We start from the raw sequence: 27688 nt of genomic DNA, 5'->3' as shown, positions 1-27688 counted from the left end.
TACTGAAGCTGTTTCCAAAAATAGAAATAGAAGGAAAAGCTGGTGGCATCACAATTCTGGACTTCAAGCCATATTACGAAGCTGTAATCATCAAGATACTGTGGTATTGGCACAAAAACAGACACAAAGATAGGTGGAACAGAATGGACCCTCAACTCTATGGGTCAACTCATCTTCAACAAAGCAGGAAAGAATATTCAATGGAAAAAAGACAGTCTCTTCAACAAGTGGTGTTAGGAAAATTGGACAGCCACATGCAGAAGAATGAAACTAGACCATTTTCTTACATCACAAAGGAAAATAAACTCAAAATGAATGAAAGAACTAAATGTGAGACAGGAGTCCATCAAAGTCCCAGAGGAGAACACAGGCAAAAACCTCTTTAATCTCAGCCACAGCAACTTCTTGCTAGACACATCTCCAAAGGCAAGGGAAACAAAAGCAAAAATGAACTATTGGGACATCATCAAGATAAAAAGCTTTTGCACAGCAAAGGAAACAGTCAACAAAACTAAAAGGCAACAAACAGAATGGGAGAAGAGATTTGTAAATGTCTAATCAGATAAAGGGCTAGTATCTAAAATCTACAAAGAACTTATCAAACTCAACACCTAAACCACAAAAAATCCAGTCAAGAAATGGGCAAAAGACATGAACAGACACTTCTCCAAAGAAGATACACAAATGGCCAACAGACACATGAAGAAATGCTCAACATCACTCATCATCAGGGAAATGCAAATCAAAACCACAATGAGATACCACCTCACACCAGTCAGAATGACTAATATCAACAACACAGGAAACAACAGGTGTTGGAGAGGATGTGGAGAAAGGGGAACCCTCTTACATTGTTGGTGGGAATGCAAACTGGTATAGCCACTGTGGAGAACAGTTAAAAATAGAACTACCATATGACCCAGGAATTGCACTACTAGGTATTTATCCAAAGGATACAAAAATACTGATTCGAAGGGACACATGCTCCTCAATGTTTATAGCAGCGTTATCAACAATAGCCAAACTATGGAGAGAGACCAAATGTCCATAAACTGATGAATGGATAAAGAATACACACACACACACACACACACACGCACGCACAATGGAATATTCCTCAGCCATCAAAAAGAATGAAATCTTGCCATTTGCAATGACATGGATGGAACTAGAGTATATTCTGCTAAGTGAAATAAGTCAGGCAGAGAAAGACAAATATCATATGATTTCACTCATATGTAGAATTTCAGAAACAAAACAGATGAACATAGGGGAAAGGAAGGGAAACTAACATAAGATAAACACAGACATGGAGGCAAACCATAAGGGAGTCTTAACTATAGAGAACAAACTGAGGGTTTCTGGAAGGGAGGTGGGTCAGAGAATGGGCTAAATGGGTGATGGGCATTAAAGAGGGTACCTGGTGTGGTGAGCCCTGGGTGTTATATACAAATGATGAATCACTAAATTCTACTCCTGAAACCAATACTATGCTATATGTTAACTAACTTGAATTTAAGTAAAATCTTGGGAGAAAAAATAAAATAATAAATAAAATAAAATAATAAATCTGTTGATATTTATGTATTTAGATGTTCCAAAGAAGTTGGGTGCATAGATATTTACAATTGTTATATTCTTTTCCTTTTAATGTTTCAAGTTTTTATTTATTTATTTTAAAGTTTTATTTATTTGAGAGAGAGAGAACAGAGGGAGAGGGAGAAGCAGACTCCCTGCTGAGTGGGGAGCCAGATGCAGGGCTCAATCCCAGGACCCTGAGATCATGACCTGAGCCGAAGGCAGACACTTAACCAACTGAGCCACCCAGGCGCCCCCTCAAGTTTTTATTTAAAATCTAGTTAGTTAGCATATAACATAATATTAGTCTCAGGAGAAGAATTTAGTGATTCATTACTTACATATAACACCCAGTGTACAACTGTTACATCCTCTCATTAGATTGACCTCTTTATCATTATGAAATAACCTTTGTCTCTTGCTACAGTGTTTGTCTTAAAAGTCTATTTTGTCTGATATAAGTATTGCTATCTTGGCTATTTTTTTTAAAACTTCAATTTTCATGGAGTATCTTTTTCAATACCTTCCCTCTCAATCTCTACCTGTACTAGGTCTGAGTTTCTTGTAGGCAGCATATAGATGGATCTTTTTTATCCATTCAGTCCTGCTATGTCTTTTAATTGGAGCATTTAGACCATTTATATTTAAAGTAATTATTGACAAGTATGTACTTATGGTCACTTTGTTAATTTCTTCTGCTTGTTCTTGTAGTTTTTCTCTGTTCCTTACTGTTTCACATATTCTCTTTTCCTGGTGACTGGTGACATTCTTTTGGGTTATGCTTAGCTTTTTTTCTCTCTGTTTTGTCTATCTGTCATGGGTTTGATTTTGTGGTGACCATGAGATTCATATGGAACATCCCAACTATACGACACTCCATATTAAGTTGCTGGTCACTTAAGTTTGAATCCATTCTAAAAGGACTTCATTTCTACTCCCCTTCATGTTTTATGTATATGTTGTATTTTGCATATTTTTATTTTCTGAGTCCCTTAACCTAATTTTTAGAGAATTGATTTTAACACATACGTCTTTTAACCTTCATACTAATTGATCTACCACTTTTTCTGTATGTTTGCTTTTACTCAGTGAAATATTTTCTTTAATAATTTTTTTACTTCTTTTTATGTTTTTTTTTTTTTCTCCACTTGAAGAAGTCCCTTCAACATTTCTTTGTAAGGCCAGGTCAGTGGTGGTGAACTCCTTTAACTTTTGTTTGTCTGGGAAGCTCTTTATTTCTTGTTCAACTCTAGGGGCACCTGGGTGGCTCAGTTGGTTGCACATCCAACTCTTCCTTTTTTTTTTAAGAGAATAAGATGTTTTATTTTATTGTATTATGTTCAGCTAACCATCATATAGTACATCATTAGTTTTTGACGTAGTGTTCAATGATTCAATAGTTGTGTATAACACTCAGTTGAGCATCCGACTCTTGATCTCAGCTCAGGACTTGATCTCAGGGCCATGAGTTCAAGCCCCATTTTGGGCGTGGAGCCTACTTAAAAAAAAATTTCTCCTTCAATTCTAAATGACAGCCTTGCTGAATAGAGTATTCTGGTTGTAGGGTTCCTGTTGTTGTTGTTGATTTTTCCCTTTCAGCACTTTGAATACATGATGTTACTCCTTCCTCACCTGTAAGTTTATGCTGAAAATTAGCTGATAGCTGCATTGGCTTTTCCTTGCAGGCTAACCCTAACCCTAACCCTAACCCTATCCCTAACCCTAACCCTAACCCTAACCTTAACCCTATCCCTAATCCTAAGCATACCATTTGCAACAGCTGGGATGGAGCTAGAGAGAATGACTCTGAGTGAAAACCTAACACTAATCCACACCATCAGCCACTCCCAGAACCTGAACCCTAAGCCTGACCCTCACCCTAACCCTCAACTCAGGCCTCTGGGGAAACTGCCATGCTCTTGGCAGAAAGACTCCTAACAGCTCAGGGGTCTTAACTCTAACCCTAGCCATAGGTCTAGCACTACCCCAATTCAAACCCTAAGTGTGAGGAAACAGGGATTTGAGACACCTCACCAATGCCAGATGAGTCAGCCAGGAGGACAGAAGGAATCTGTACTTTAACCACCAGGACAGCGCCAGAGAGAATGATACTGAAGGAAAACCTAAACCTAACCCACATAATCAGCCTCCCCCGGAACCCAAACCGTAAGCCTGACCCTCACCCTAACCCTCACCCTCCACACAGCCCTTTGGGGAACTCTCTGCGCTGAAGGTAGATAGGACCCTAAGATCTTTCTGGCCCTACTCAGGCCTGAATCCTAGGTCTGAGGAAGCAATAGGTTAGGAACACATGACCAACACAGGCCCCTACCAGCCCCCAGGACCCTAACCCTAAGCCTACCTGGGCCCAAACCCTAGGTCATAGGAAAGTACAGATTTGGAACACCTGATAGACACCAGACACCTCAGCCAGGGGACACCAGAAGGACTTCAGACCCCTGCATGGCCTCAGGGAGGAGGGAGCCCACACCAGGGTAACCTTTCTGAAGTAGCAGGTGGATCCTGGTAGACAGTCTGTTCCCAGTTGGACTGGCTGCCTGATGGCGTCCCCGGCCTCTCCAGCACAGGAGGCTGCCAGGTGTCCTTCTGGAGGGTAGTCCCACCATCCCTCTCAAACTTTGCTGCCGAGGCAGCCCAGAATGCTACAGCTCTGCCTTCTGGGGCAACAGGCGTGATTTTGTGAGATACGGCCTGGATTGTGCAGGCGTCAAGCATGCCTGGGAGTCAGCTCCAAGGCCGAGGTTCTGCATTCAGCTGCCCTCGTAAAGTCCAGGGCATCCAAGGACTGCGGTGGCCGTGAATGCACAGTTGGCTTGCTGAGCTGGCCTCCAACTGGGCATGCGCTGATGGTCACTGCCACACCACATTGCTTGCAGGGGCTCTGGTGGGCAGCTGGGGTCAGACCAGTCCCCCAGGGGCCTGCTCAGGGGCGGGGCTCTAACTACACTCCCCTGTTTCAAGTCCAGACCTGCCCTGGGGCCTGAGCACAGCCGGCCCTGTCTCAGCTGGCCTCTGGCTATGCATCAGCCTTCAGCCCCTCTGCCACCCAGCCTTGATCTGCAAATTTGTTCCTGGCTGTCAAGCTGGGACCAGTCCCCCAAACATGCCCAGCCCCAGGGCGCAGAATGCTTCTCTTTCAAAATTCTTTCAAGGAGTCCCCTGAACGTGGCCCCACACTGTCCCCTTGTGGAGTGGGTGCCTGATGTGACTCACAGCTTCTAAAAGAGCAAAGGCCTTCCAAGATCTGTGCTGGGGACAGACTAGCCCCCTGACAGCCTGCTCGGGAGCCTGGGCTCAAACCTACGGTCCCTCATTTCAATAGCAGCCTCATTTGGAGCCTGGGCTGAGACTGCACCACGGGCCTTCGCTCTCCTACCCTCTGCCTTGGCATGTGGGGCAGCGGGTCCCCAGACAGCCTGGCTCAGCCCATGCAGAGGCAGTCAGCCACCCTGTCACCCTGCAGGTTTTGACCAGTTCTCTCGTTACCTGTTGGCGTGGGGACGGTCACCCACATAAGCACAACCCAAGGGTGGGGGGAGTGCTTCATCCCTCAAATTCTTTCAAATAAGGCAGCTTGAAACTGGCCTCAAAAAGTGTCTCTCTGCTGTGTACGCAGACTGACCCCCAGGGGCCCCGCCTGTCAAGGCTTCCAGATTCCTGCAGGGCAGCCTTCAGGGCAGAGATGGACACGTGTGAGGTTTCTGCTTGGAGTCGGGCAGATGCCCGCCGCACCCCGTCGCTGGCTACTGTGGCCCAGCCTGTCCCCACAGCTGCCCTGGTCCCTGCATCCCCGCCCTGGGCTGTCAGCTCACCTGCTGTCCTCACAGAGTCAGCCCATCCCGTGGGGCCCGTCCTGGAGAGCCCCCCAGCGGGAGAGAGCCCCCGCCCAGAAAACCTTGCTGAGGCTCCATTTGCAATCAGGGATGATCAGTCCCCGTTCATCCCAGCTGCCTGAGGGGGTCAGGGTTTTCCCAAACATCCAACCTGTGTCCAGTGGGGGCATACACTGACCATCCCTCGCCTCCCTGTCCCGGCCAGGCAGTCCCAATTTCTCCAGCTCTGCCTTGTGGGAGCCTCTGTGTGGACGCAGAGTCAGTCAAGCACGTCACCATGACCTGGGCCATGGGCCCCCCCTCCGGCCGCCCTGGTGCGGGGCCTGCCTGGGCTGCTAGCTCCCTTTGACCCAGTCAGCTGGCCCTGGGGTTCCAGGACTCTTCCACCCTGTGGCTGTGGGCTGATCCACGACCACCTGCGGAGGCTCCAGGCTGTAAGGACCCTACCCCCTGGAACTCTTTCAGAGCTGGCAGCCATCACTCACCCTGGAGACAGGCTGCCTGATGCGTTCCCGAACTTCTCCAGAACGCGAGGCCCCCAGGGGCTGCTTCTGGCTGGCTCCCCGGTCCAGGAGCCTGACCCCAACCAGGCAGGATCGATCCAAGCCCTAAGCGGTGACCAGTGGGCCCAGGGTGCAGGTTCAGACTTCAGAAAAGGCAGATGCCTTGAATCCCCCAGCAGTCCTCTCTTGGACACTGCCCTGCTCCAGGCCCCAGCTCACTGACCTGCCCCACTGCCCGCACACAGTCAGCAGCCTAGGAGCATACCCCAGGCTGCAGGGGTCTGACCTAACCCACCCACCTGCAGAGCTTCCAGGGTGCAGGGGGCACCCACTCTGAATGGCCTTCTGGGCTTCCTCTGACACGAAGGACGGTCGGTCCCTTTGGGGACTGGCTGCTTTTGTGGGGCCTGAGGCTGCTTCAGCAGTCAAAGCCTCTCGAGGGTGTCTTCTTAGAGGGGACCCCTGACCTCCCATGGGGCCCCATCAGGCCAGACCCCCCGCCCCAGGTCTGTCTTCAGGACAGATACACCTGTGGAGCTGGAGGTTTGGAGTTAGGCAGAACCCAGCTGCGCCCAGGGGCCTCCTTCTGTGGCTCGGGGTCTCCCGACAGCTGCCGTGTTGCAGGACCTGGGCCCCCAGCCTGCATGTCCTGCCGGCTTGCTCTGGCCCTGTCAGGCGGCCTTGGGTAGCTCCGGGCCCATGGGGGCCAGCACTCACCCCCCCACAGGGCTGATGGGCCCAGTGAGCACCTGCAGCGAACATCTTCTGGCGGTGGCAGCTCTCAACAGCCATGCACACAGGCTGCTGACAGGGTGCCGGCCTTTTCCAGAATTCGGGATTCCCAGCTGATTCCTGGGGCTGGCTACCCACGGGTCAGGAGCTCCGAGCAATGTACACCGTGCTCCCCTCCAGGTAGAGGTGGTCATAGGAACAGAACGTTGTGCTCAGAACGTCTCTGCCTTTCAAGGCACCACCCCACCGCTGTCCTGGCTCGAACTCCCACTGTGACAATAGGTTGTGCCCATCTGCAGCAGAGGACTGCCCCGACCACCCACTGTCTCCAGAAATAAGGGCACCACTAGGCCCCGGAGAGTATGTCGATCCTTCAAACGTCACCGCCTGTCTTGCTGGAGCATCGCTGTGGCCTGTGGACAGGGAGCAGGGAAATGACGGTGGAGTCTGGGCCCGTGTGTCTGACTGACGCCGTCCACCACCCGGACGGAACAAACACACCAGCAGCCAGTGCGGACAAGGCCGGGGGTGCTCCCGCACGAGCCGGGCCCTGTAACCCACTACACCGGCAGTTGGGCTGATCTACAGGGACGAACCCGATGGCTTGGATCATGAGACGCCGAGGGGCAATGATCATCAAGAAGCCCTTCCAGGGTCAAGATACGCGGAATGACATTTCGGTCCAAACCCATCGCTGTTTTCATATCCGGGATCCTACGGCTCTGAGCTCCTGGCCATCGGGCGCAGATGCCCCGGCCGAGGCATGAGCCCCAAGGCACCTGACTCCTCAGGACATACAGCAGGGTGGGGGCACGGACAGGGTGGCCAAGGCAGTGCCTGGTGGGGTGGTGTCTTTGCATGGATGCCCGTGACGCTTGAAGTAACAGCACGCCCTGCGTGTTCGCAACAACGCCCAAGGCAACTGCCCGAGAAACCCTGCGCCATCCAGTGGGGCCCCCCACCGGGATGAGACGGGCAAAATGATCACACTAGCCGGCCCCCTCCTCTGAGTGTGCGGTGGTTTGTGTAGACACTGCACGTGGCCTAACCCGAGCTGGCCCTGTCGCCGTGGGAACTAGGCTTGCAAACACGAGGCCGCCAGAGAAGGTGAGATCAGGTGTGGGTTTGCTTACTGAACAGACCGTGATCAAAGAGACCGTGATCACATTCCAAAGATCATAATGTGCAAGATCGGGGGAAAGAACATGGCGGTGAGTGGAGGATCCGTCTTCCTTGAACCCATAAGCAGCAGGGTTGGTGGAAAGAAAAATGGCGTATCACCAGCAGGGGAGAACCACCTTGGCTGGGTGGACCACAGTACCGTCCAGTTTCATACTTGGGAAGCCAAGCAGAATGGCTCGTTGCCCCACAGGCCAGATGGGGAGCCCGCGCTGTCGCCCCCAGTACTGAACGGGTATGGAAGTTACGGGACAGGGCCACTGCCCTGAATCTTACCCAAGATCAGTGTGTAATGCTGCAGAGAACAGCAAGCCCCTTCACACCTCAGAAAGGAGTGTGTACTGGAATTTGCGATGGGACGTCCTGCCAGCAGATCAGCCTGGATCACTTCAACATGCTCCAGAAAAAACAAGCCATCGACCCAAACACTCTCTGAGGTGACAGCTTGAAATGGTGAAAGTCAGTCCCCACTGGGACAGTCGGCCAGCCTGATGATGGAGTCCCAGACTTCCAGGAGTCAGGGCTCCAACGGGTCTGTTATTAGATCCGAGGGGGCACCTGCACCCCAGTGTTTATGGCAGCAAAGTCCACAACAACCAAACTACGGAGCGAGCCCAGATGTCCCCTGACAGATGAATGGATAAAGAAGATGTGGTTCATGTCTACAATGGAATATTACTCAGCCATCAGAAAGAATGACATATTGACATCTGCAATGATGAGGATGGAGCTAGAGGGTATGATTAAAGTGAAATAAGTCAGTCAAAGAAAGACAAATACCATATGATTTCACTCATATGTGCAATTTACGAAACAAAACAGAGGAGCATGGGGGAAGGAAGGGAAAAATAAAATAAGATGAAATCAGAGAGGGAGACAAACCATGAGAGACTATGGACCCCGGGAAACAGACTGCGGGGGGCTGGAGGGCGGTGGGGGGGCTGGGGTCACCAGGGGACGGGCATGAAGGAGGGCGCATGACTGAATGAGCACTGGGTATTGTGTGCAACGGATGAACCACTAGATTCTACCTCTGAAACTAATAGTACTCTATATGTTAATTAAATTGAATTTAAATAAAAATCTGGAAAAGGAAAACAACGTATCTGTCAGAGAAGACCACACCAGCGGGCACACAGGCCGCCCCCACTCTCCAGCGTCACCTTCCAGGGTGAGGCAGGGGCTCGGACTCAGGCAGAGGCCTTGGACTGACAGGTCTGCCTTCTGGCCGACCCGACCCTGCACACGCAGGGCTCACGCACAGGCAGGAGGCAGCCAGCTGGCTCTCCCTCCGTGGCCGCACCACCATTCCCAAACCGCCCTGAACCCCCGAGAACCTTCCGGAGGTGGCCGCTTGACTGTGGCAGCCCTCAGTCCCCATGAGGCCCGCCTGCCCGGAGTGGTCCCTGATTCAGTGGGGGGGCTCCCCAGCCAGCAGCCCCCAGCAGGTGCCCTCCGATCGGCCTTCACAGAGAATACGTGCCTCCGTGTCAACAAAGGCCTGGAAGGAGGCCGATTCCGGCCGGGCGCCCCATGTAGCCTCCTGCTGTGACCCAGCCTCTTCCTCCCGCGGCGCTGTCCCAAGCCCCCTGGCCTGAAGACAGCCCACTCTGGGCTGCAGGGGGCTCTCCAGACCCGTGGAGCTCCCGGTCTACATGCCCACAGTGGAGCAGGCTTTCTGAAACCGTCGATCCAACCTGGTCACAGTCAGTTCTCAGTTGAACTGCCTGCCTGAGGGGTTCCAGGCTTCCCCGGTGTCTTTCTGGACAGTAGCTCAACCGTTCACCCACACCTCCCTGCCAGGGCCACCCAGAAGGCTCCAGCTGCGCCTTCAGGGGAGAAATGGGTAATTGTGGGCCATGTGGCTGGGATTCTGCTGATGCCAGGCCCCGGTTCCTCATAGAACTTCCCCTTTACTGTCAAGGCTGGACTTGCAGCCGCCCCCCCCAATATGTGCAGGGGGCCTCCCGTCACCCCACTCCCAGCCCTCAGCTTCACCTGCCATTTCCCGTGTGGCATAGGGGAACTCAACCCTGCCTACCAGAGGGTGGACAGTGCTTACTCTCTGGGATTCTTTCCAAGCCAGCAGCTGGATACCAGCCACACACAGACCCCTTGTGGACGGTGTAGACAGCAAAATGCCGTCTCTCATGGGAGGCAGGAACCTGGGTCAACCAATGACCGGAGCCGTTCAGATACCGCAGCTACGAGATATCGCCTGGACCCCGGACTGATACCGAGCAGAGACCCAAAACTGCTTCAATCCCTTCAAAAAGGGCAGGATCAGACTCTTCAGAACTGACCCCTCCATGTCTGAGCACTTCAAACAGGCGGCTGCCCCCGAAGGCTCTGCCCCATTATCTCCGAAGCAAGAGCCTTCCCTGCTTGAACGTCAGCAGCAGTGGGTGCCCAGAGCTGACCCGGACTGAGGCCTCATCCCAGTGCACCCCACAGACTGACGTTCACTTCCGACCCCCCTGCCATGTACCCCCCCCATTATCTTGTTTGTTGTGTGGTTTGTCTCACATCCTGCTCTGTGTGCCGTGTAAGAAGCCAAATTTAATCACGTGCTGAAACGTCACTGAGTTTGGAATCCTGACCCTGCTTTGTACTTGTGATTAACTTTGCTTTAGGAATGAATAAAGCTGACATTGTGGAAAGACACCGTGCGCTCATGACAGACAGGATGCCCAAGTGGGCCACCCAGGCATCCCTCAACACCCAAGGCTCCCGGGGGTCTGTGTTTGGAGGGTCACCCGGACCATCCACACCGGCCTGTCCCCGCCGTGCCGACCAGATTACATCCAGCTGTGCCATCAGGGCAAATACGCTCATTCCTGGGGTTTATTGATTAAAATGAGACAGATTCGTCCTACCTTAACCACCCACAGCCGGGGCGCCAGCCCTGTTCCCGGGTCCCTGGCTGCCCCGGGCGGTGCGGCTCCTGCAAGGGCTTGCACACCCCTCCCACTGGCCACGGGCTTGCAGGCTGCCCGCGTAGAGAACGAGGCAGAGGAAATGCAGACAAAATGAAATAGTCCGGATAACGTGCAGCGCACTGACAAATACTTGAGGCTGGCAAAGCATAACCTTCCTCCAGGAACTCCGAATTGTAATGTTAATGCCTTGCTAGAGGGAAAAACAGCCTTAGCTTGACAAAAGCCTGGCCTCTGGTATCCTGAGAGTCTTCCTTAGCATTTGTTAATTCCCCCAACTCCAAAGTGTATGATCAATTGCCCCTCACAATCCCAGTGCAGCCCTTTCTGCCCCTGGGTCCTGTCCCTCGAGTTATAATAAAAACACTTTCTTGCACCAAACACATCTCAAGAATTCTTTCTTGACCATCGGGTCTGAACCCCCACTTCTCCACAACCCCGGGGCTCAGCCGATCTCAAACCACACAAACACCCTCCGGGCTAGAAGCCTTCCCTCCAAAACGTGTCTGAGGCGACAGTCAGGCCGCTCTCTGACTGGCTGCCCGCCTGTTGGGGTCCTGGGCTTACGCGGAACGCAGGGTCCGGATGTCTCTCAGTGCAGGGCCCTGGTAGCCGTACGGCCCCAGATGGCCAGGGCAGTCCACGCTCCTCCAGCTTTCCCTGCGGGTGTGAAACTGGGCACATGTGTGTTGTCTTGGGCTGGAATGAGGCAGAGGTCTTGGACCACCGTCATCCAGGCTCTCCGCACACTTAACCCTCTTTGGGGTCCCAGGCTCCCCACACCCACGTGGCTCACAGATGCGCACTAGGCTCCCCTCTACCTGTTTCTGAGAAGCCAGCTCTCAGTCTGTGCAGTCCCAGCCCTCGGGAACCACCTGGATGGGCTCCTGCAGGTACAGGTCCCACCCCAGAGACTCTTCCAGAAGCCCCAGCACTCAGTCCCCATTTACCTGCCTGCCAGGGGAGGTCCTCGGCTTCTCCAGCAACCAAGGCTCCCAGGGGTCTTTTTTGGGAGGGTTTCATAAGGGAAATCTGTGTCTTAGGATGACCAACAGCCAGCAAAGGAGTCCCAGTCCCTGCCCCGGGGGCTCTTCCGGGTTCTTCTCCCTGCTCTGCTTCCCGTGTGCACCAAAAGTGCTGAGTATGCAGACGTGGAAGTGTATAAATTACCCCGTTTGTTTGTGTTTGGGGCTCAGACCTTTGGAGATCACTCTCCTCTGAGCCCGCTGGCGTTAAATAAACCTGTCCTCCGAGATCTCCGAGTGCCGCTTGGTTCTTCTGTTGGGCGATCCCATCCAGGTTCCCTAACAGGTTCACCCGCCAGCAGGCCCTCAGGGAGAATCTGTGTCAACTAAGACTTCCAACACGGCCAATTCCAGGTACCCCCAGATAGCCTCCTCCTGTGCCCCGGCCCCTTCCTGCTGCTGCCCTGCCCCAGGCCCCGAGCTATCCTGAGCTGGCTGGCCTGGAGATGTGCCTTCTGCACCTCGCCAGCCCACGTTCGGCTCCAGGGGACACGCCAGCCTCTTGGAGTGCGGGTCAACCCCCGAGCCCCTGAAGGCCTCAGGGTGGAGGGAGCACACACAACCCTCATGAACGGGCAAACTGAACCTGGCTGACACGGTTGGGCTGGAGGCCTCTCCAGCAGAAGCGGCTCCCAGGGGACCCTCTTGGCCAAGGCAATCCAGACGGCTCCCGCTCTGCCTTCAGGGAGGACATGAGTGATCATGTGGGAGATGGTGTGGATTGTGCAAATGCCCTGTACGCCAGGCGCCCAGTGCCAGGCTTGGGCGCTGCCTATGTTTGGCCCCTTTGAGGTCTGGGCCGGCGGACTCTGGGGCGCTCAGGCCTCCACATCCACCGTCCCGTCCGCCGGCCGTCCGCTGTCTTCTGCCCACTTGTGCAGCCACGTTTCCATGAGGCCAGCTCTGCCTCCTTCCACCTCCTCCAGGACTGTCGCTGTCTGGCTCGCTGCCCTGCAGCCCTCCGAAAGCATGTGCGCTCGAGACCTGTAAATCAGCTCGCAAGAAAAGGCTAGTGTATCTTCTACTACTTCTTGCATGAAGGGTAACTTTCTCATTAACGAAGTATAAAGTCCTGAAGCAAATGAAGCTGTTCGCCCCTAAGAGGGGGTGGAAATTAACCAGGAGCTACCCAGGGCCTGGACAACGCCGACATCACAGGGGTGTGATAGGTCCGCCAAGAACTGAGATGTAAGCACACGGCAGATAGACTCGACCTGATACAAACGAGCCGAGGCTTCATTTTTCCACTTTGTGGATGGTTCCTTGGGGGCAGTTCTTCTCAAGTTTGTAAAGCTCTCTAGAATGAATAAGTTAAAGTAGGCCTCGTGGAACCAGCTCGTATTAATTAAATCTGTTCTTTTTTTTTAAAGATTTTATTTATTATTTTGTTCAAATATGTTTTTATTTTTCAAGGATGATAAATATGTGACATGAAGGCCGACTCCCCGTGTTGCTGGCAAGTACCGTTAATCATCCGTCATTCTTTCCTGCTGACCCAGGCTTCAGAATCCTGCCGAACACACCGCTGCAGACGCTTTGTCCCACCAGGTCAGAGAAATGTACGTGGAAACCTGAATTTGATTAGATTGTATGAGGTTTAAGAAGCGGTGGTATAAGACCACATAGAAAAGGGATTCAAGAGACCCATCTTTTCTCTACAGCCGCTAAAATTGGCTGAATGTGGATATTTGCGGAGTCTAGGGTGTATGAGCTCATTTCATCCTTACAAAAACCCTATGCAGGTGATAATCTTAGTTTTCTTTTTTCTTATCTGTAGAATTGGTACTAAGGCCCAGAAAGGTTAAGAAACTTAGGGAAGAACACAGCTGGTAACTGTCAGAGCTGACGTTCAGGCCCACATATTCTGGCTTAGATCTTGTACCCTGAACTACCAGGCTGAAAATAACATACAGCGACTAGAAAAAGTTGGAATCATTGAAGAAGGAAGGAATGAACAAACGAAGGAACGAAGGAAGGAAGGAAGGAGAAACAAAACAAAATCAATATTTATAAACATAATGTTTTTTCTAGGATCAAAACTATGCTTTGAAAAATGTATTTGACCATATATGTATATATTGGGTATGCATTTTATGGATATCTATTATATACCATGACAAACTATATAGATGACTATGTGTATATATACATTCCTCTGCATATTAACAAATCATAACACCAATATGACATGTTAACAATTTTTGAAATATAAGAAAATACAAAATTTGACCTTTTCCAATTATTCCGCAGGATAGTCCATGTTCTGAAGAAGAGGGAAGGGTAAATGTCAGGTGGCGAAACCGCAGCATACTGAAAAGGTTAAGGCAGAGAAGCAGAGCGTTACGATGGTTCTTTTAGTCTGAGACATGATACTAAGTAAACTTACTTTATTCTGAAATTGTTCTTGTGATGATATGAAAGTCTATTTTCATGGACAGTGATTAGGAGAAAAATGCAGGACAGTGGAGTTCAAGACTCACCTCCCAAATGTCATCATCAAAGTTTTTTTTTTAAAGATTTTATTTATTTATTTGACAGAGAGAGAGAGCGAGAGAGGGAACACAAGCAGGGGGAGTGGGAGAGGGAGAAGCAGGCTCCCCGCAGAGCAGGGAGCCCGATGTGGGGCTCGATCCCAGGACCCTGGGATCATGACCTGAGCCGAAGGCAGATGCTTAACGACTGAGCCACCCAGGCACCACCAAAGTTTTTTCTAATGATTTAGAAAAAAATTTGTAATGTTCTGTGCATTTCCTTGAGGACACGCCTGTCTGCCTGCTTCTACACTCTGTTCCTACTGTTCATCGGTGGACAATGACAAAAGCTACGGCTTGCAGAGTAGGCATTATGAACAGAAGAAAGGTGAAAATTTTTTAGATTCCATCTCATGGTTTTTACTTCAATATTCTAGATAACATCATACTTAGGGTGTAACTATTATGAACATATGATCTCCTTAGCAGGTGTAATACCCCTTCACACTGAATAAGGTGGCTCTTCAATATGTCATTTTCACAAGAGTCTGGAAAAGCATGAATCAATACCCCTGTGATCCACTTACACTGGATAAACCGATTATCCATCAAATGGCATAAGTGAAAAAAATAAACTATCATATATTTGGTCAGTGTCTCTAGTTATTTTCTCAAATGTACTGTTAAGTAACAAGAATTCAACTGGGTAAATCTTAAAGATCTAATTGGCTTCATGAATCAATTCACCCATCAGGCACCATCCCACCTACCAAGTAGAGGGGAGCCCCAAAGAGCTCACAAAAGGAAAGGTTTTTTTTTTTTTTTAAAGATTTTATTTATTTATTTGACAGAGAGAGAGCACAAGTAGGCAAAGCGGCAGACAGAGGGAGAAGGAGAAGCAGGCTCCCCGCTGATCAGGGAGCCCGATGCGGGGCTCGATCCCAGGACCCTGGGATCATGACCTGAGCCGAAGGCAGACGCTTAACGACTGAGCCACCCAGGCGCCCCTGAAAGGAAAGGTTTTTAAAAGTAGAATGGGAGTGGGAAAAAGGAAATCATGAGCAAAGAATCCATTGTTTCAGGAAGGTTGCCCTCGAAAGGGGAACGGAAGGAGACCATCAGTTAGTGTCCTAGGGCTGACCAGGGAATTCCCATGTTGACCCTGGAGCACCGAAACTGCAGTTAACAGGAAGTCTCATGTGCTGATGTGGGGCCTCAACTAAGTGACACCATTTGGGGCCTATGGTTTTCTTTTTAACAGTGCAAAAATCGCTACAAAAACTGGTTCCAAAATAAGAGCTTTTTATAATTCGTGACCAGGGGTTACCATCAAATTCATGCTGGGAAAATGTTTGAAAAAGTGTCTGAAAACTTTTATGGCTGTAGCTATAATATACACAGAGTGAAAAAGAAAATTCAAGCAATCATTCTAATGAATCAAGAAAAAAAATATTTTGCCTTCATTCCAGTTCTTTCCGAGAGTTCATGGTGTATCTCTCAGCTTGGCTAGTCACACATAAAAGTAAAGACTTAGACTATGAGTCAAGATTTTGTACAAGAACAGGATGTTTAGATGCATTTTCAACTTCCATCCATGTTAGGACGCTGGGCTGTCTGCCTACCCAAACTTTGATTAACTGGCTCAGGTAGAAACTCATTAGATGGGTTTCGGGAGAACAACGCAGAGGTCTGGGCTGGGAATTCATAATCTTTTCTGCTTCTCCAGTGACTCAATGGTGCTCACTCTCCATCAAAGGGCAGAGACTCAGTCGTATAGGATCCCACCTCCAGCACCATCAGTCAAGCTGCGGGGACGGCAGGTGTGACTTTCATAAACCCCACCTGGCACACGACGATGACGAAGGAGAATTTCAGAGTGAAGAAGGAGGTCCTATCTGCTTGTTAGAATCAGAACAGATGCACTTGCACTTCACACTTAACTGTGGCACTCGGAGAAACAGCTCCTCCTTGGCCTTGATGCTGGCAGACTGGGTCCAGGGACACAGAGGTGTCCTGCAGGACCAGTCAAGAGGGTCCCTGGCTGTGTGTGGGATAGAAATCATGCGTGAGCCAGCAGGAGGTGAGTGCAGAGTTTAGTGAAGGTATAGAGAGAGGGCAGGTACAGAGAGCATCCGGGAGACTCAGAAAGGAAAGGAGAGAGTCTCGTCTTTGCTCAGGGTCTGGGGTTTTTACTGAGGATTGTGGTCTGGTGGACCTGTCCTGTCAGGCATCCACAAACTGGTCAGAACAAAGACAAGAGCCCAGGTGTCCATCCTAAGTCATTTATTCCCTGAAGCCGTGGTCTTGGCGTTGAGATGTCTCGCTCTGGATATCTGGCTCTGGTGGACTGGAATACGTGTATGATAGCTTCCGCCAGTCATTCTCACCTGGTCCTTCCTTAGATAGTATCTGTCCTAGAGAATCATTAACTCCTTGTCCCTTACAAGGATGACGTGCACTATTAGCCTTCTGAGGCCTGGGTCAAGTGGGGGTGCAGGTCCTTGCAAGAATAGAAGCAGGAAAAGGAGCAAAGAGCAGGTTTTCATGGAGTCCTTCAGTTTCCCAACCTCAGCCTGAAACTGGCAATCGGTCCAGACAGTGATTCTGTTGGTCGGTTGGTTGGTTGGTCTGTCTGGTTGACAAATACTACCATGCAGTCTTTCCATTTTAAATGTTTGGTTAGATTTTACTATTCGCATGGTGATAAGAACTATGGTCAGTTTCCATCCTGGAACAGTCCCAGATGGGTACGATGGACTGCCAAACCTGTTCTCACCAAGTCACAGCCACCGAATTTACCGTTTCCTTCTGAAGGACTTCGTGTCCCATATTCACGCCCAGCTCTTGGCCTTGCTCACACTGCCTCCACCCTTCATACACATCCCCATCTGTTGTTCTTGGTTTTTTTTAATATGCAATCCTCTCAAAGCCAGACCTCCTCTGGACCCACAGCCTCCATGAGTAACACTGCTGTCTGTCTCTGCATCAGGCAGGTTATGGAATGTAGGGTTTTCAGGTGCAGCCCACTTTTCTGCACCTAGAGATTGAAATATGAGCTTTACAAGACAACCGTACTCCAACATCGTCTGTGGAGACCACAGGGAAGTGTGAAGCATCTGTTGTGAGGCAGGCCTGGGTTCTGTTCCTGGCTCTGACCCTCTCTGCGCAAGTTACTTAGCTTCTAAAGGCTCCAGTTTTTATGGAAGGAGCCAAGATGTCCTTCGACAGACGAATGGATAAAGAAGATGTGGTTCATATATACAAGGGAAGAGTACTCAGCCATCAGAAAGGATGAACACTTACCATTTGCATCAACGTGGATGGTACTGGAGGGGATTATGCGAGTGAAATAAGTCAGTCAGAGAAAGACAATTATCATATGGTTTCACTCATATGTAGAACATAAGGAATAGCATGGAGGACCACAGGGGAAGGGAGGGAAAACTGAACGGGAAGAAATCAGAGAGGGAGACAAACCATGAGAGACTCTGGACCCCGGGAAACAAACTGAGGGTTACAGAAGGGAGGGGGGGTGGGGGGATGGGGTAGCCGGCTTATGGGCATTAAGGAGGGCACGTGATGTGATGAGCACTGGGCGTGATACGCAACTGATGAATCACTGACCTCTACCTCTGAAACCAATAATACATGATATGTTACTTAATTGGATTTAAATTTAAAAGAATAGAGGCTCCAATTTTCTCATTTCTAAAATGAGAGTCTTAACAGTGTTTACCTCAAACAGTTGTTATAAGCATAGAGTAAGCTTGAATTCAGTTCTTCATGGAAAGCACCTATCATGTGCCTGGCACACGGTAGAGGCTCAGTGAACACTGAGCAACACAACAGTTGTGTTAAGTCCCGTTTCTTTATTTGGTTGCAAGCTCCTTGAGGTCAGACATTCATTTTTCATTCTTCTCAGTCCCTGGGAAAGTTTTAAGCAGACAGTAGTAGGTTCTGGTAATTCATTGGCTATGCCTAGTAGAATCATACTGAATTTGGGTTATTTCTCAGCTTTGGCGTAAGGAGCATGGCAGAGAGTAAAACTAGGCCTGGACGTACAAACACAGGGACTTGGTTTTGTTCAGTGGGAGCAGGTTTGCCAGGAGGCGTGACTGTGGCCTTGGCCCTCACGGAGGACCCACGTGGTCACAGACATCACTGGGCTGCCCTCCTTATGGAGCCCCAGCCTCCAGAAAGCACCAAATCTGAGAAGAGAAATTCGACAAACAGAACAAGTCGGATCAATACATTTCAACGGAGGAATCACTTTATTTTTAAAGGTTAGGCTGACTGCAACAGGAATACAGGATTTACAGCCAACGGCCTTGAGACTCACGAAGGGTAGTCATGCTCAGAACCATCTTTGACAGACAATATGCCTTTAATTAAGCTCTTGTTGCAATTTTTAAAGCCTTTCTTAACATAATGGTTGGTTTCTCTTTTCATGTCCAAATCGAAAAGAAATTAGAAAAGGGGCCAACTCAGCGGCACTTTGAGGAGAATCCACTGACTTGAGGACATATTAATTTTGCAGAGTCACGAGACAGCACCTGATGGTGGTGTTTTTACTGGGAGAGCCAGAATCATGCCTGTTGCACTTCCTAAAACCTGTATCTCGTCAGGCCAGCCCGACCTAAAGACACCGGGGAATCTGAGTATGTTTTCTTGATTCTCTGGAGTCGAGCCCATTCGCGGCCAGAGCGCCCCTTGGCACGGGGAGGGCAACCTCTTGCTCGGCACGCTACACAAACTTTGTGGATGTTGGGTTATTTTAATGTGCTGACAGAGCCTTTGGTAGGAGGTTGGTTTTTACAACTTCTGATTCAAATATTATCACAAAACATTTGAAAGCACACCTTTACTGTATTAACAAGTAACTTCTCAATAAACAATACCCACAAATACAAAATCACTGAATATAAAATCTCAGATGTATTTTCTGATCTGATTACATAAAGCTTCTTTGATTTAAATTTAGCCAAAGTTGGGGTTAACTAGACTTTTGTGACCATTTTATCCCTAGAATGAAGTTAAAAATTTGTATTTGAAGCCTCCCTTTATTGAGTTTAAAGCAACACTTCCCGTTAATGCCCAGCGTCATTTAAATGTTGGCAGTTTGTCAGGTCGAACAGATGAACGTTCATTTCTCTCTGTGTTGTTTTAGATATTGCCTCAAATCATCAGTAAGAACACCCGCAAATGTGTACAAATGCAGATTCCTGTTTGATATATTTTGACAGGAGGGGAGAACATACTGAGAGTGACAGGTAAGTATTTGCAAGTTCCCTCCACACTTCTTTTTCTTTATACTCGACGCCAAATGTGGGACTTCCCCTGTAAATGCCCTCAGAAATGGCACAAAACTATGCTATCATTGGACCAAATCACCGCAATCATTTGTGACTTTGATACTTCTCCAATAAAGGGTTCTCCAATAATCTTTAAGTCACAGTAAAAAAAAAAAAGAAACCATAAGAGGTTTCGAGAGTCTGTACTGGCTGCAAAAGCAAACAGGACAAGCATCTCATACGCACTCATGTGTGAGTGCAGAAACACACATGCACACACACACGCGCATGCACACAAACTAAACCATGTTTCCAGAGCTCAGTAGAGGAAGCACTTTTTCACTGTTAAGTGTAACATTTTCAGTGAGATGAGTCAGAAAGTTCAGGAAAGATTTAATCGCATTTTGCACAGATATTACCAATCATAGTCTGTGGGGGCCAAGCAGAGTAGATGATTAAACAGCACTCTCCAAATAGCCATAGATCATCTTTCCCTAGGTTTCAGGGCTGGAAGTCACCATCAGGGGACCCATAAAGCAGGCAAGAAGTTACCTGAAGTGACCTTCAAGAGAAATGCTGCACAGAGAGTGTCCCCAAGCAGACACGACACAGAATCACATCATCACAATAGTTATACCCAAGAAGGCAGTTATAAAAACAAGTGTCAAACAACCAGGCACAATTCCCATCATAATCTGAAAACTTTAGCCTGAACAATGAAATTCAATGACCAAAAATATTAAATATTAGGGTTTCGGATGATGGGATGATCCAAGTTATCTTTGGACATTTTCTTGTTTAAAAGGTGGTCACACTGTCACTTAAAAAAATAAATTGGAAGATAATATGGCTTCAAGTGGACAAATAAATATGATTTTTAAAGGAAGTCTTTGCATTATCTATTGCTTTCCTCTTGATTTGGTTCCATTGATAATTTCTCCTCAAGTTTTCTAATAAGTTCTGCTAGGTCTTCTGAATTCTGAGTTTTTTCTTCAAGGAGTTCATAGCGGAGGCTTGAGATGTCCTGTTTAATTTCCTTCAGTTCCCCTTTGAAAAACGAGAATGATAAGGAGTAACTGTAAATACAGATGCAGAGAAACTAGGGATGCTGGAACAGAATGAAATCAGTCCTAATTCCACACACATCTGTCGTTTGAATCCCTCCAAAGGAAACTTCCTAATGGGGCAGGTTTCTATTTCCTCAGCTAAGCTTTTGGTGAATGAAAAGATTATAGAGAAAGAATTGTAACGAATGTCCTCAAGTAAAAAGGAGGCACTAGTGGCAAATGTTTGTAGGAGCTGGGGGCAACAGCCTTCTGCTCCTCCCAACCCCTTCCTCCTCCCCCCACAGCTGCCCCCCAGAAGCAAGGGTTATTTGTGTAGCAAGTGCCATCTGCCCTGGCTGTGGAGAATGAGCCCATTTCCCTACACTCTTCACACTGACAGTGGGAGGACCTTGTCCTCTTCTCCCCTGGAGGGTCGCCCTCCCACCCCATTCCCTCCAGCTTCCCTGCAGCTCGGCCTCAGGCCCCACACCCTCACCCATCCCTGTTCAACTCACCTTCATTCACTTCGTCACTCTCTCTATCTACCTGGGCTTGTAGTACATATCTTTTAATGAGCCTCTTCATAATTTTCTAGACCAAGAAAGGAGAAATCCATCTCAGTTTTATGTTTATGACAAATCTCTCATTTGTAATAAGTGAGTCTTTCCTTCCTCAGGACTTCAGAAGTGATCCCTAACAAAGATTCAGATGATTTATCTGGCAGGGAATGCATACTATCACCAGATTATTAAAGCAATTTTTGCACTACTGGAGCTAATGACTCAGAGATTAATTCCTGAGAAAAGAATAGTTTTAGAGCAAACATCTGCTCCTTGATGTTCATTGCTTGTACTTTATTTGCAGACTATTAGAGAAAAACACAGCCTTTCAGTTGGGGAGGTTAAAGGTGTGGATAATACCGCATGTGGAAACCGGAAATTAAGCAAATACACACTCATTTACGTTCTTTGACCTCCCTTACCAAGAAATGTAATCAGTTTTGGTTTTATATTTGCTAGTAATTCAGGAATGGCTAGTTTCAGTGTAACAAAGTTTCTCCGGTGAGAATGTTGCGTTCACTCTACACGTTTCATGAAGAGTAGCAGGCTCAGCACCGTGGGCCGGAAGTCCTGGGTGGATCCACGGTTAAGCCAAATATGACTCTCTAAACCCCAAATTAAATGGTGGACAGGAAAATATCACTTTCAAGAACTTATTCTAAGGATGTAACTGGGGGCATGGACAAGTATGCTGATGGTAGTACTACTTATTTTTTTAAAAGATTTTATTCATTTCTTTGAGACAAAGAGAGCGCAAATGAGAGAGCACAAGCCAGGGAGGGGGGCGGCAGAGAGAGAGGGAGAAGCAGGTCCCCTGCGGAGCGGGGAGCCCGAGGCGGGGCTCGGTCCCAGGACCCCGAGATCATGACCTGAGCCGAAGGCAGACGCGTAACGACTGAGCCCCCCAGGCGCCCCATTCGTGCTACTTACAATAGTAGAAAAAACCCTTCAACGTCCATCAATAGGAAATTATTTTAATAAATTATCATATATTTGTACAAAGGAATACTACATATCCATTAAAATTAATACGAATATATGTTTTGTGACATAAAAAACTGTTATTTATTCTCATTTATATAATATTACATATACATGTAAATAATATTGAATTATATGTAAAATTATACATATACATATAAATCACCTGGCAGAAAGTAAGTAGTCCTTAAATCTCAGTGGTAGGGTCTGAGGTACATTTTACTCTCTTCTGTATGTTTTTTCGTGAGAATAGACTCTTTACAATGAACATGTAGACTCTAAGCTCTGAGATGCCAAGACTTCATCTATTTTATTTACTTACGTATCTCCAGTACTTAGCATATATGTGAATTCATGCATTATTTTGATATTGAGAAAAACAACATAATAGGTTATTTTCATTTAAAGAATCACATAGTTTGGGATTTTAAATATTACAAATAACTAGCCTTAGTTCTTCAAGAAAAATATCATGCTTACCTGATATTGTCTGGGAGGATTATTGAAACTGTTTAACTGGAAATCTTCTGAGCTCCTCACACTTGATTGTTTACTATGCCCAAGCTGTAATTTGAAAAGAATTAGAAATTCTTCTTTTTCTTTTAAATAATGTGATGATATTTATTAGTTACATATAGGAATTTATTCATTACATATGTACATTTTCATTTAATTTGCTTGACAGTCTGTCTTCCAAGATAAATCACAGGTGCCTGAATGTGCTCAGCCTCTTGATGGCTAATCAAGGCTGTCTGAGGAGCCTCCTCGACTTCATGACGATCAATCATGTTGCCATGAGAATGACACTTTACCCTTACCACAGGTACGTCTCTGATAGAGGGAGAGGCAAACAAGCTCAGAAAGTAATGGTGGTGATCTCAGAAGTCCATTGATAAGGGAGTATCAGGCCAGCATAAATGACCACAGCATCCACACGTGCAGTAGGGTGTGATGGGGGTCCCGGGGTAACACCAGGGTAAGACTTTGTTCAGGTGCCAAGAAATAACTAATGACTGTATTTGAATTTCAGCATCTGCATAGTATCACATTTGGGCAGTACTTTTCAAAAAATCTATTTGCTCGAACAGGCAATTAACAAAGATCTAAAGCAATCTGTAATAAAGGTTGTAAAGGACCATATTACAATGCTAAAAGAATGATTAAAGAAACTATGGCATTTTGTAAAAAGAAAAACTGGTTTTAAACAGAAATAAGTAGGAGAACCTGAGCAAAACACAGCAGCTCCATTTTTTTTTTTTTTTTTTTGCTTGTTTTCGGCTGCACAACTATTTTGCAGAGCACAAGAAACTCCAAGACCATCTTCAAAGACAGGCATGGTTTATATTTCCCAATGACATCTAAGTTGCTCTAAGTAAAGCTCATTGAGAATTAAATCCTTAACTTCAATGCTTTGATGTTTTAAATGGCCACATGCTGAAATAAAGCAGCTCGGCACACATTCACCCACTGAACAGGTACACACTGACTGAGTGTTTATAGGTAGATGCTGTGCTATAGGGTCTGGGTATTCAATGGAGAACAAAACAGTTATGATCTAGCCAAGTTATAATAATAGGAAAACATATAGTAAGGCTGGTAAGGCCCATAAAGTGCAATATGCAATTCTGAAAATATTCTGTAGACAGCACGCCTTTCCCCGTAGCTGTTTTTGCTTTCCTTTCGACCTCTCTAAAAGTGTCAGCAAAATATCCATATTCTTTTACTTTATATTCACTTCAAAAAACATGAAGATATAATTATATCATTGGCCAAATTAAGCAAAGAGAGGCAGCGTGGGTTCTCTGAACGAGCTCCTGACATAAAGCTGAAGGCTGAACTCTGGCTCTGTCGCAGGCTGCTGGGGAGTGGCAGAAAGACACGCCGGAACTTTCTGCACTCGATCCGACAAGAAAGGGAGTCAGGGGACACCTGTGCTCCTTCAAGTCCTACTGATCTATGAATTCATGAAATGAACGCAAACTTCAACTATATTTTTAGTAATGTAATTTTTAATATTTATTTTTAAAAATGTAGTTATTCCCTTATTTTTATGATGATACAGTTCTTCCTGGTTTTCACTGTGATTTATGCCATAAGGGCATCATCATGAAATGGGATGAGTAGATTCAAGCTCAGTTTCATCCCCCACTGGTTATGATAAAGCATGGAGGGTGAGGACAGGTTCCTAGAGGAAAAGGATCCAGACAGGGGGACTCTTGGTGCATCATGCCTCTGATTTATTTACCACCTATTCATGAATGCACAGCTTCATGATTGCAAATCATTTCTTCTTTCGTTGGAGGCCATTAGTACATCCAAAAGGTGTTCATGGAAACAGGAAAGTGAAAAATTATGTTTCTTTGGGATTTTTTTGAAGATGTATGTGTGGACCTTAAAACTCAATATGCCAACCATCCCCAATTAAGGCAGCTCACAACACTGCATGCCTATAGAGATCATCTTTTTTTTGGTGTGGGGGGTTGCTTAAAAGTGTATTAACATCACCGAGGCCCTCGTTCATTTACTCTTTTCTAATTTAAGGCCTTTGTGGTTGCTGTTCCCAGTTCCTGAAACACCCTTTGCCTGGCTGGCTGATTTGCTCTGCCTCACTCTTTGGGTTTTAGCTTCAAACATAAGCTCCTCAGAGAGCCTTTTCCTGCCCACCCCATGAAAAAGAGATCTTGAGCAAGCTACGACTTCTGTATCCTTTACAGTGTTTCACAACTGACAATTACTTTATACACTGGCTTGTCTACACCCTGCTAGGCTCTAAGGAAGGAGGGATTTTGTTTACCTCATCCCAGTGTCCCCAGAGCAAGCACCACCCGACAGAGGGCAAGTGCTGAAAAAGCAGTGGATGGTGAAAGCAAGAAGAGCTTCTGGGTCCGTGACGGGTCCACTCGCTTTCTAGACCCCTTGCTCTACAAGACAAATACAATCCGGGTTCATAAACCAGGGGGTGGCAGCTCAGCAACAAGGTAAAGATACATCTGAAACATGAAGAATGAATTTAGGGCAGGAGGCTGGTGCCCTACCCTGGAAGGCTTGGAAGAGGTAAGAGTGGTGGCAAAGCCAGAAAGTGGTATTCTGTTCACTGGAGAATGTGTATGCTTGTAGATTTTCCAGAGTGTAGATGTCAAGGTGTCCATGACCACAGCTACCGTGCGTTCATACGGTTTCGGCGCGACACACAGCATCCCGCCTCCACCCCCCCAGCAGGGCATGCACTCCACGGGCAGAGTCCAGAGTTTCTCAACTGCAACAGTTCTGACACTCTGGGCTGGATGATTCTTCATTGTGGAGGCTTCCTGTGCCTCGTAGAATGTTTAGCAGCATCCCCAGCCTCTACCCACTAGATGCCTGTAACAGCTCCCCTCTCTGGTTGCGACAGCCACAGTGTCCCCAGGAATCACAAATGCATCCTGAGGCGCTGGTAGTGGGGGATCCAGACCACCCCTGGCTGGGAACCACGGTGCCGTTCAGTGGTCTATGACTAAGCAGTTACAAATTCATTCGGATCGTTTTTATGTGACTAGCTCTTCTCTAAACCTGAAATATGAAATTGGATGCCAATATAACAAAAAATTCTAATCAGTGTCTAACACATAGATATTTAACACATAGGTATCTATCTAACACGTAGGCATTTAATAAATACGTGTCAGACGATTCTAGGAAAAAAATCGTACATGGGGAGGAACTCCCTCGCGGTGCCGGGAAGCTGCATGAACCCTGGGGGCAGGACGCGGCGTCTACAGCTACCGAAGGAGCTGCTGCCTATTCTCTGCATTTATACCTAGTTCCTGCCTTCTTCATACTTTCTTTCGCCCCTTTCCCAGGAGTTAGCTTGATGCGAGCATTTAGCCTGAGGACGGGAACAGGGCGAGGAGCTCCAACTGTGCAGACACCCTGTGCCGTCGGCAGGGACGCAGACAGGAGACAGCGCGCACGTGCGACGGTGCTTCCGGAGCTCCTGCTCCAGAATCCAGTAGATGTAGATCCGAATTCTGGCTCCGGCATTTGTCTGAAATGCGACTCTGCGCCAGGAACTTCAGCCCTATATCCTCAGGCTGCTGATGCATAAAACAGGGGAAATAATTTTCCCTCCCTCCTCGCGGTAACTAAACAGATAAGGTGTGTAGAACACAGATCTGGTACACAGCCAGTGCTCGGCAAGGCTCACAGCCATCACGGTTGTAGGGAAGGGTGAATATCTCCTATCCACGATGTGGACTCAGGCCTGCTTCATGCTGAATATTGCTGTGTATGGACGTGTCCACGACAGTCATTCAGGGAATGGAGCGTTCCGTGACCCCACCCCAGACAGCGTTAGAATATGCGAACTCCTTATTAGAATACACACTGCCAAGCCCACCGCCACAGATTTTAACTCAATATACCCGGAGAAGGGGATTGGGACTTTGTGCAAAATCAAGTGGAGACGCCGCCCTGGGGCAGCGATGATTGATTAGACAGCCTCTGACCTAATCAGTTCCCAGATATATAACTAATAAACATGACCTCCACATCTCACTCAACCCAGAGCCGAGTAGACAGAAAATGCAGCAATAACGTGTGTGCTCCTCATCGGTCTACCGTGTCGGGCGCGCAGGCCGCTCTCAAACCGACCAGTTGGGCGTGATCTTTCCTGGAGCTTGCAGAGAGCCGTTCTCCAAGAAGTAATTTGGCACTTTCAGTTTACGCAGGGCATGCAGGACGGCGGAACTGACTTTAACTACACCACCCTTTCAGACTGAGTCTGAAAAGCTAATGCTAGCAGTCACCCAACTCAGTGACCTTCAGAGCTGCAGGGCATCATCCAAGGTAACAGCATTATTACGTGGCTCATCCTCCTGATTTCCGCGGCGGGTCTGCAGAGCTGTGAAGACAGTACTCATGAGCCTGACCTCGGTAACCCTCACGGGGTCAGAGAGAAGATCCAAGTGAAATGGAAACCTGACTGTTTCAGACGCCGACCTTATGGAAAAGAAAGCAAAGCCGCGCACACTGGGTAAGGAAGAATGAACTATGAGGGTTTTTCTTAGTACCTATTAGGGCCAAGCACGTCCCAATGGGAGTCCCTCTCAGTAACAACAGGCAAAATCAATTAGAAATATAAATGGTTGCTTTAAAAAGCATTCTCCCAGGAATGCAGTTAATGTATCAAGCAAAAGCAAGGTATGTGCCCCAAGTTTTGTTCATCACAAGCTTACACGGCCAGGGAAAGTAAAGTAGATAGTTGTGTTACTTTGGTCCTCTGGGAATCAAATGCCAAGACCAGTTAGAAGTATGAGCTGTATCCAGAATCATGCCTCTGAGAGACAACAGGGAGTAGGAGCAGGGGAGGCAGAGAAAGCTTCCAGAACCTGAGGCTTGGCTCACCTGTGAAAGCGCAGAGGGCAAGAAGACTCAGAAAGTCAGCCAAGCCAACAGGGAGCTGAGCACAAAGACGGCCCCAGGACGGGTCCTGCGGGAAATGCCTGGGACCTAGAGTGTGGCTACCGTGGGAAAGCTGGGGGACCCCAAAGGCAC

At 47.9% G+C, this 27688-nt stretch overlaps 1 protein-coding gene across 3 annotated transcripts in view; it reads right to left on the bottom strand.

The window, feature by feature from the left end:
- Positions 1-18526: 18526 nt before the first annotated feature.
- TRPC6 (transient receptor potential cation channel subfamily C member 6) overlaps positions 18527-27688 on the bottom strand; it is a 95237-nt gene continuing 86075 nt past the window's right edge. For all 3 annotated transcript variants that reach the window (XM_006749618.3, XM_081799622.1, XM_081799623.1), the window contains 3 exons: positions 22637-22720; positions 21131-21206; positions 18527-20616 (listed from right to left, as the gene is read on the bottom strand). In XM_006749618.3, the coding sequence (XP_006749681.1) occupies positions 20465-20616; positions 21131-21206; positions 22637-22720 (312 nt within the window). In that variant the 3' untranslated portion in view covers positions 18527-20464. The remainder of the gene's footprint in view (positions 20617-21130; positions 21207-22636; positions 22721-27688) is intronic.

The sequence above is a fragment of the Leptonychotes weddellii genome, chromosome 11, assembly GCF_054177405.1.
Source record: "Leptonychotes weddellii isolate Sample4059 chromosome 11, ASM5417740v2, whole genome shotgun sequence".
In the NCBI taxonomy this organism is placed as follows: domain Eukaryota; kingdom Metazoa; phylum Chordata; class Mammalia; order Carnivora; family Phocidae; genus Leptonychotes; species Leptonychotes weddellii.
The sequence above is the reverse complement of the archived record's forward strand: the minus strand, read 5'-3'. Positions and strand labels throughout refer to the sequence as shown.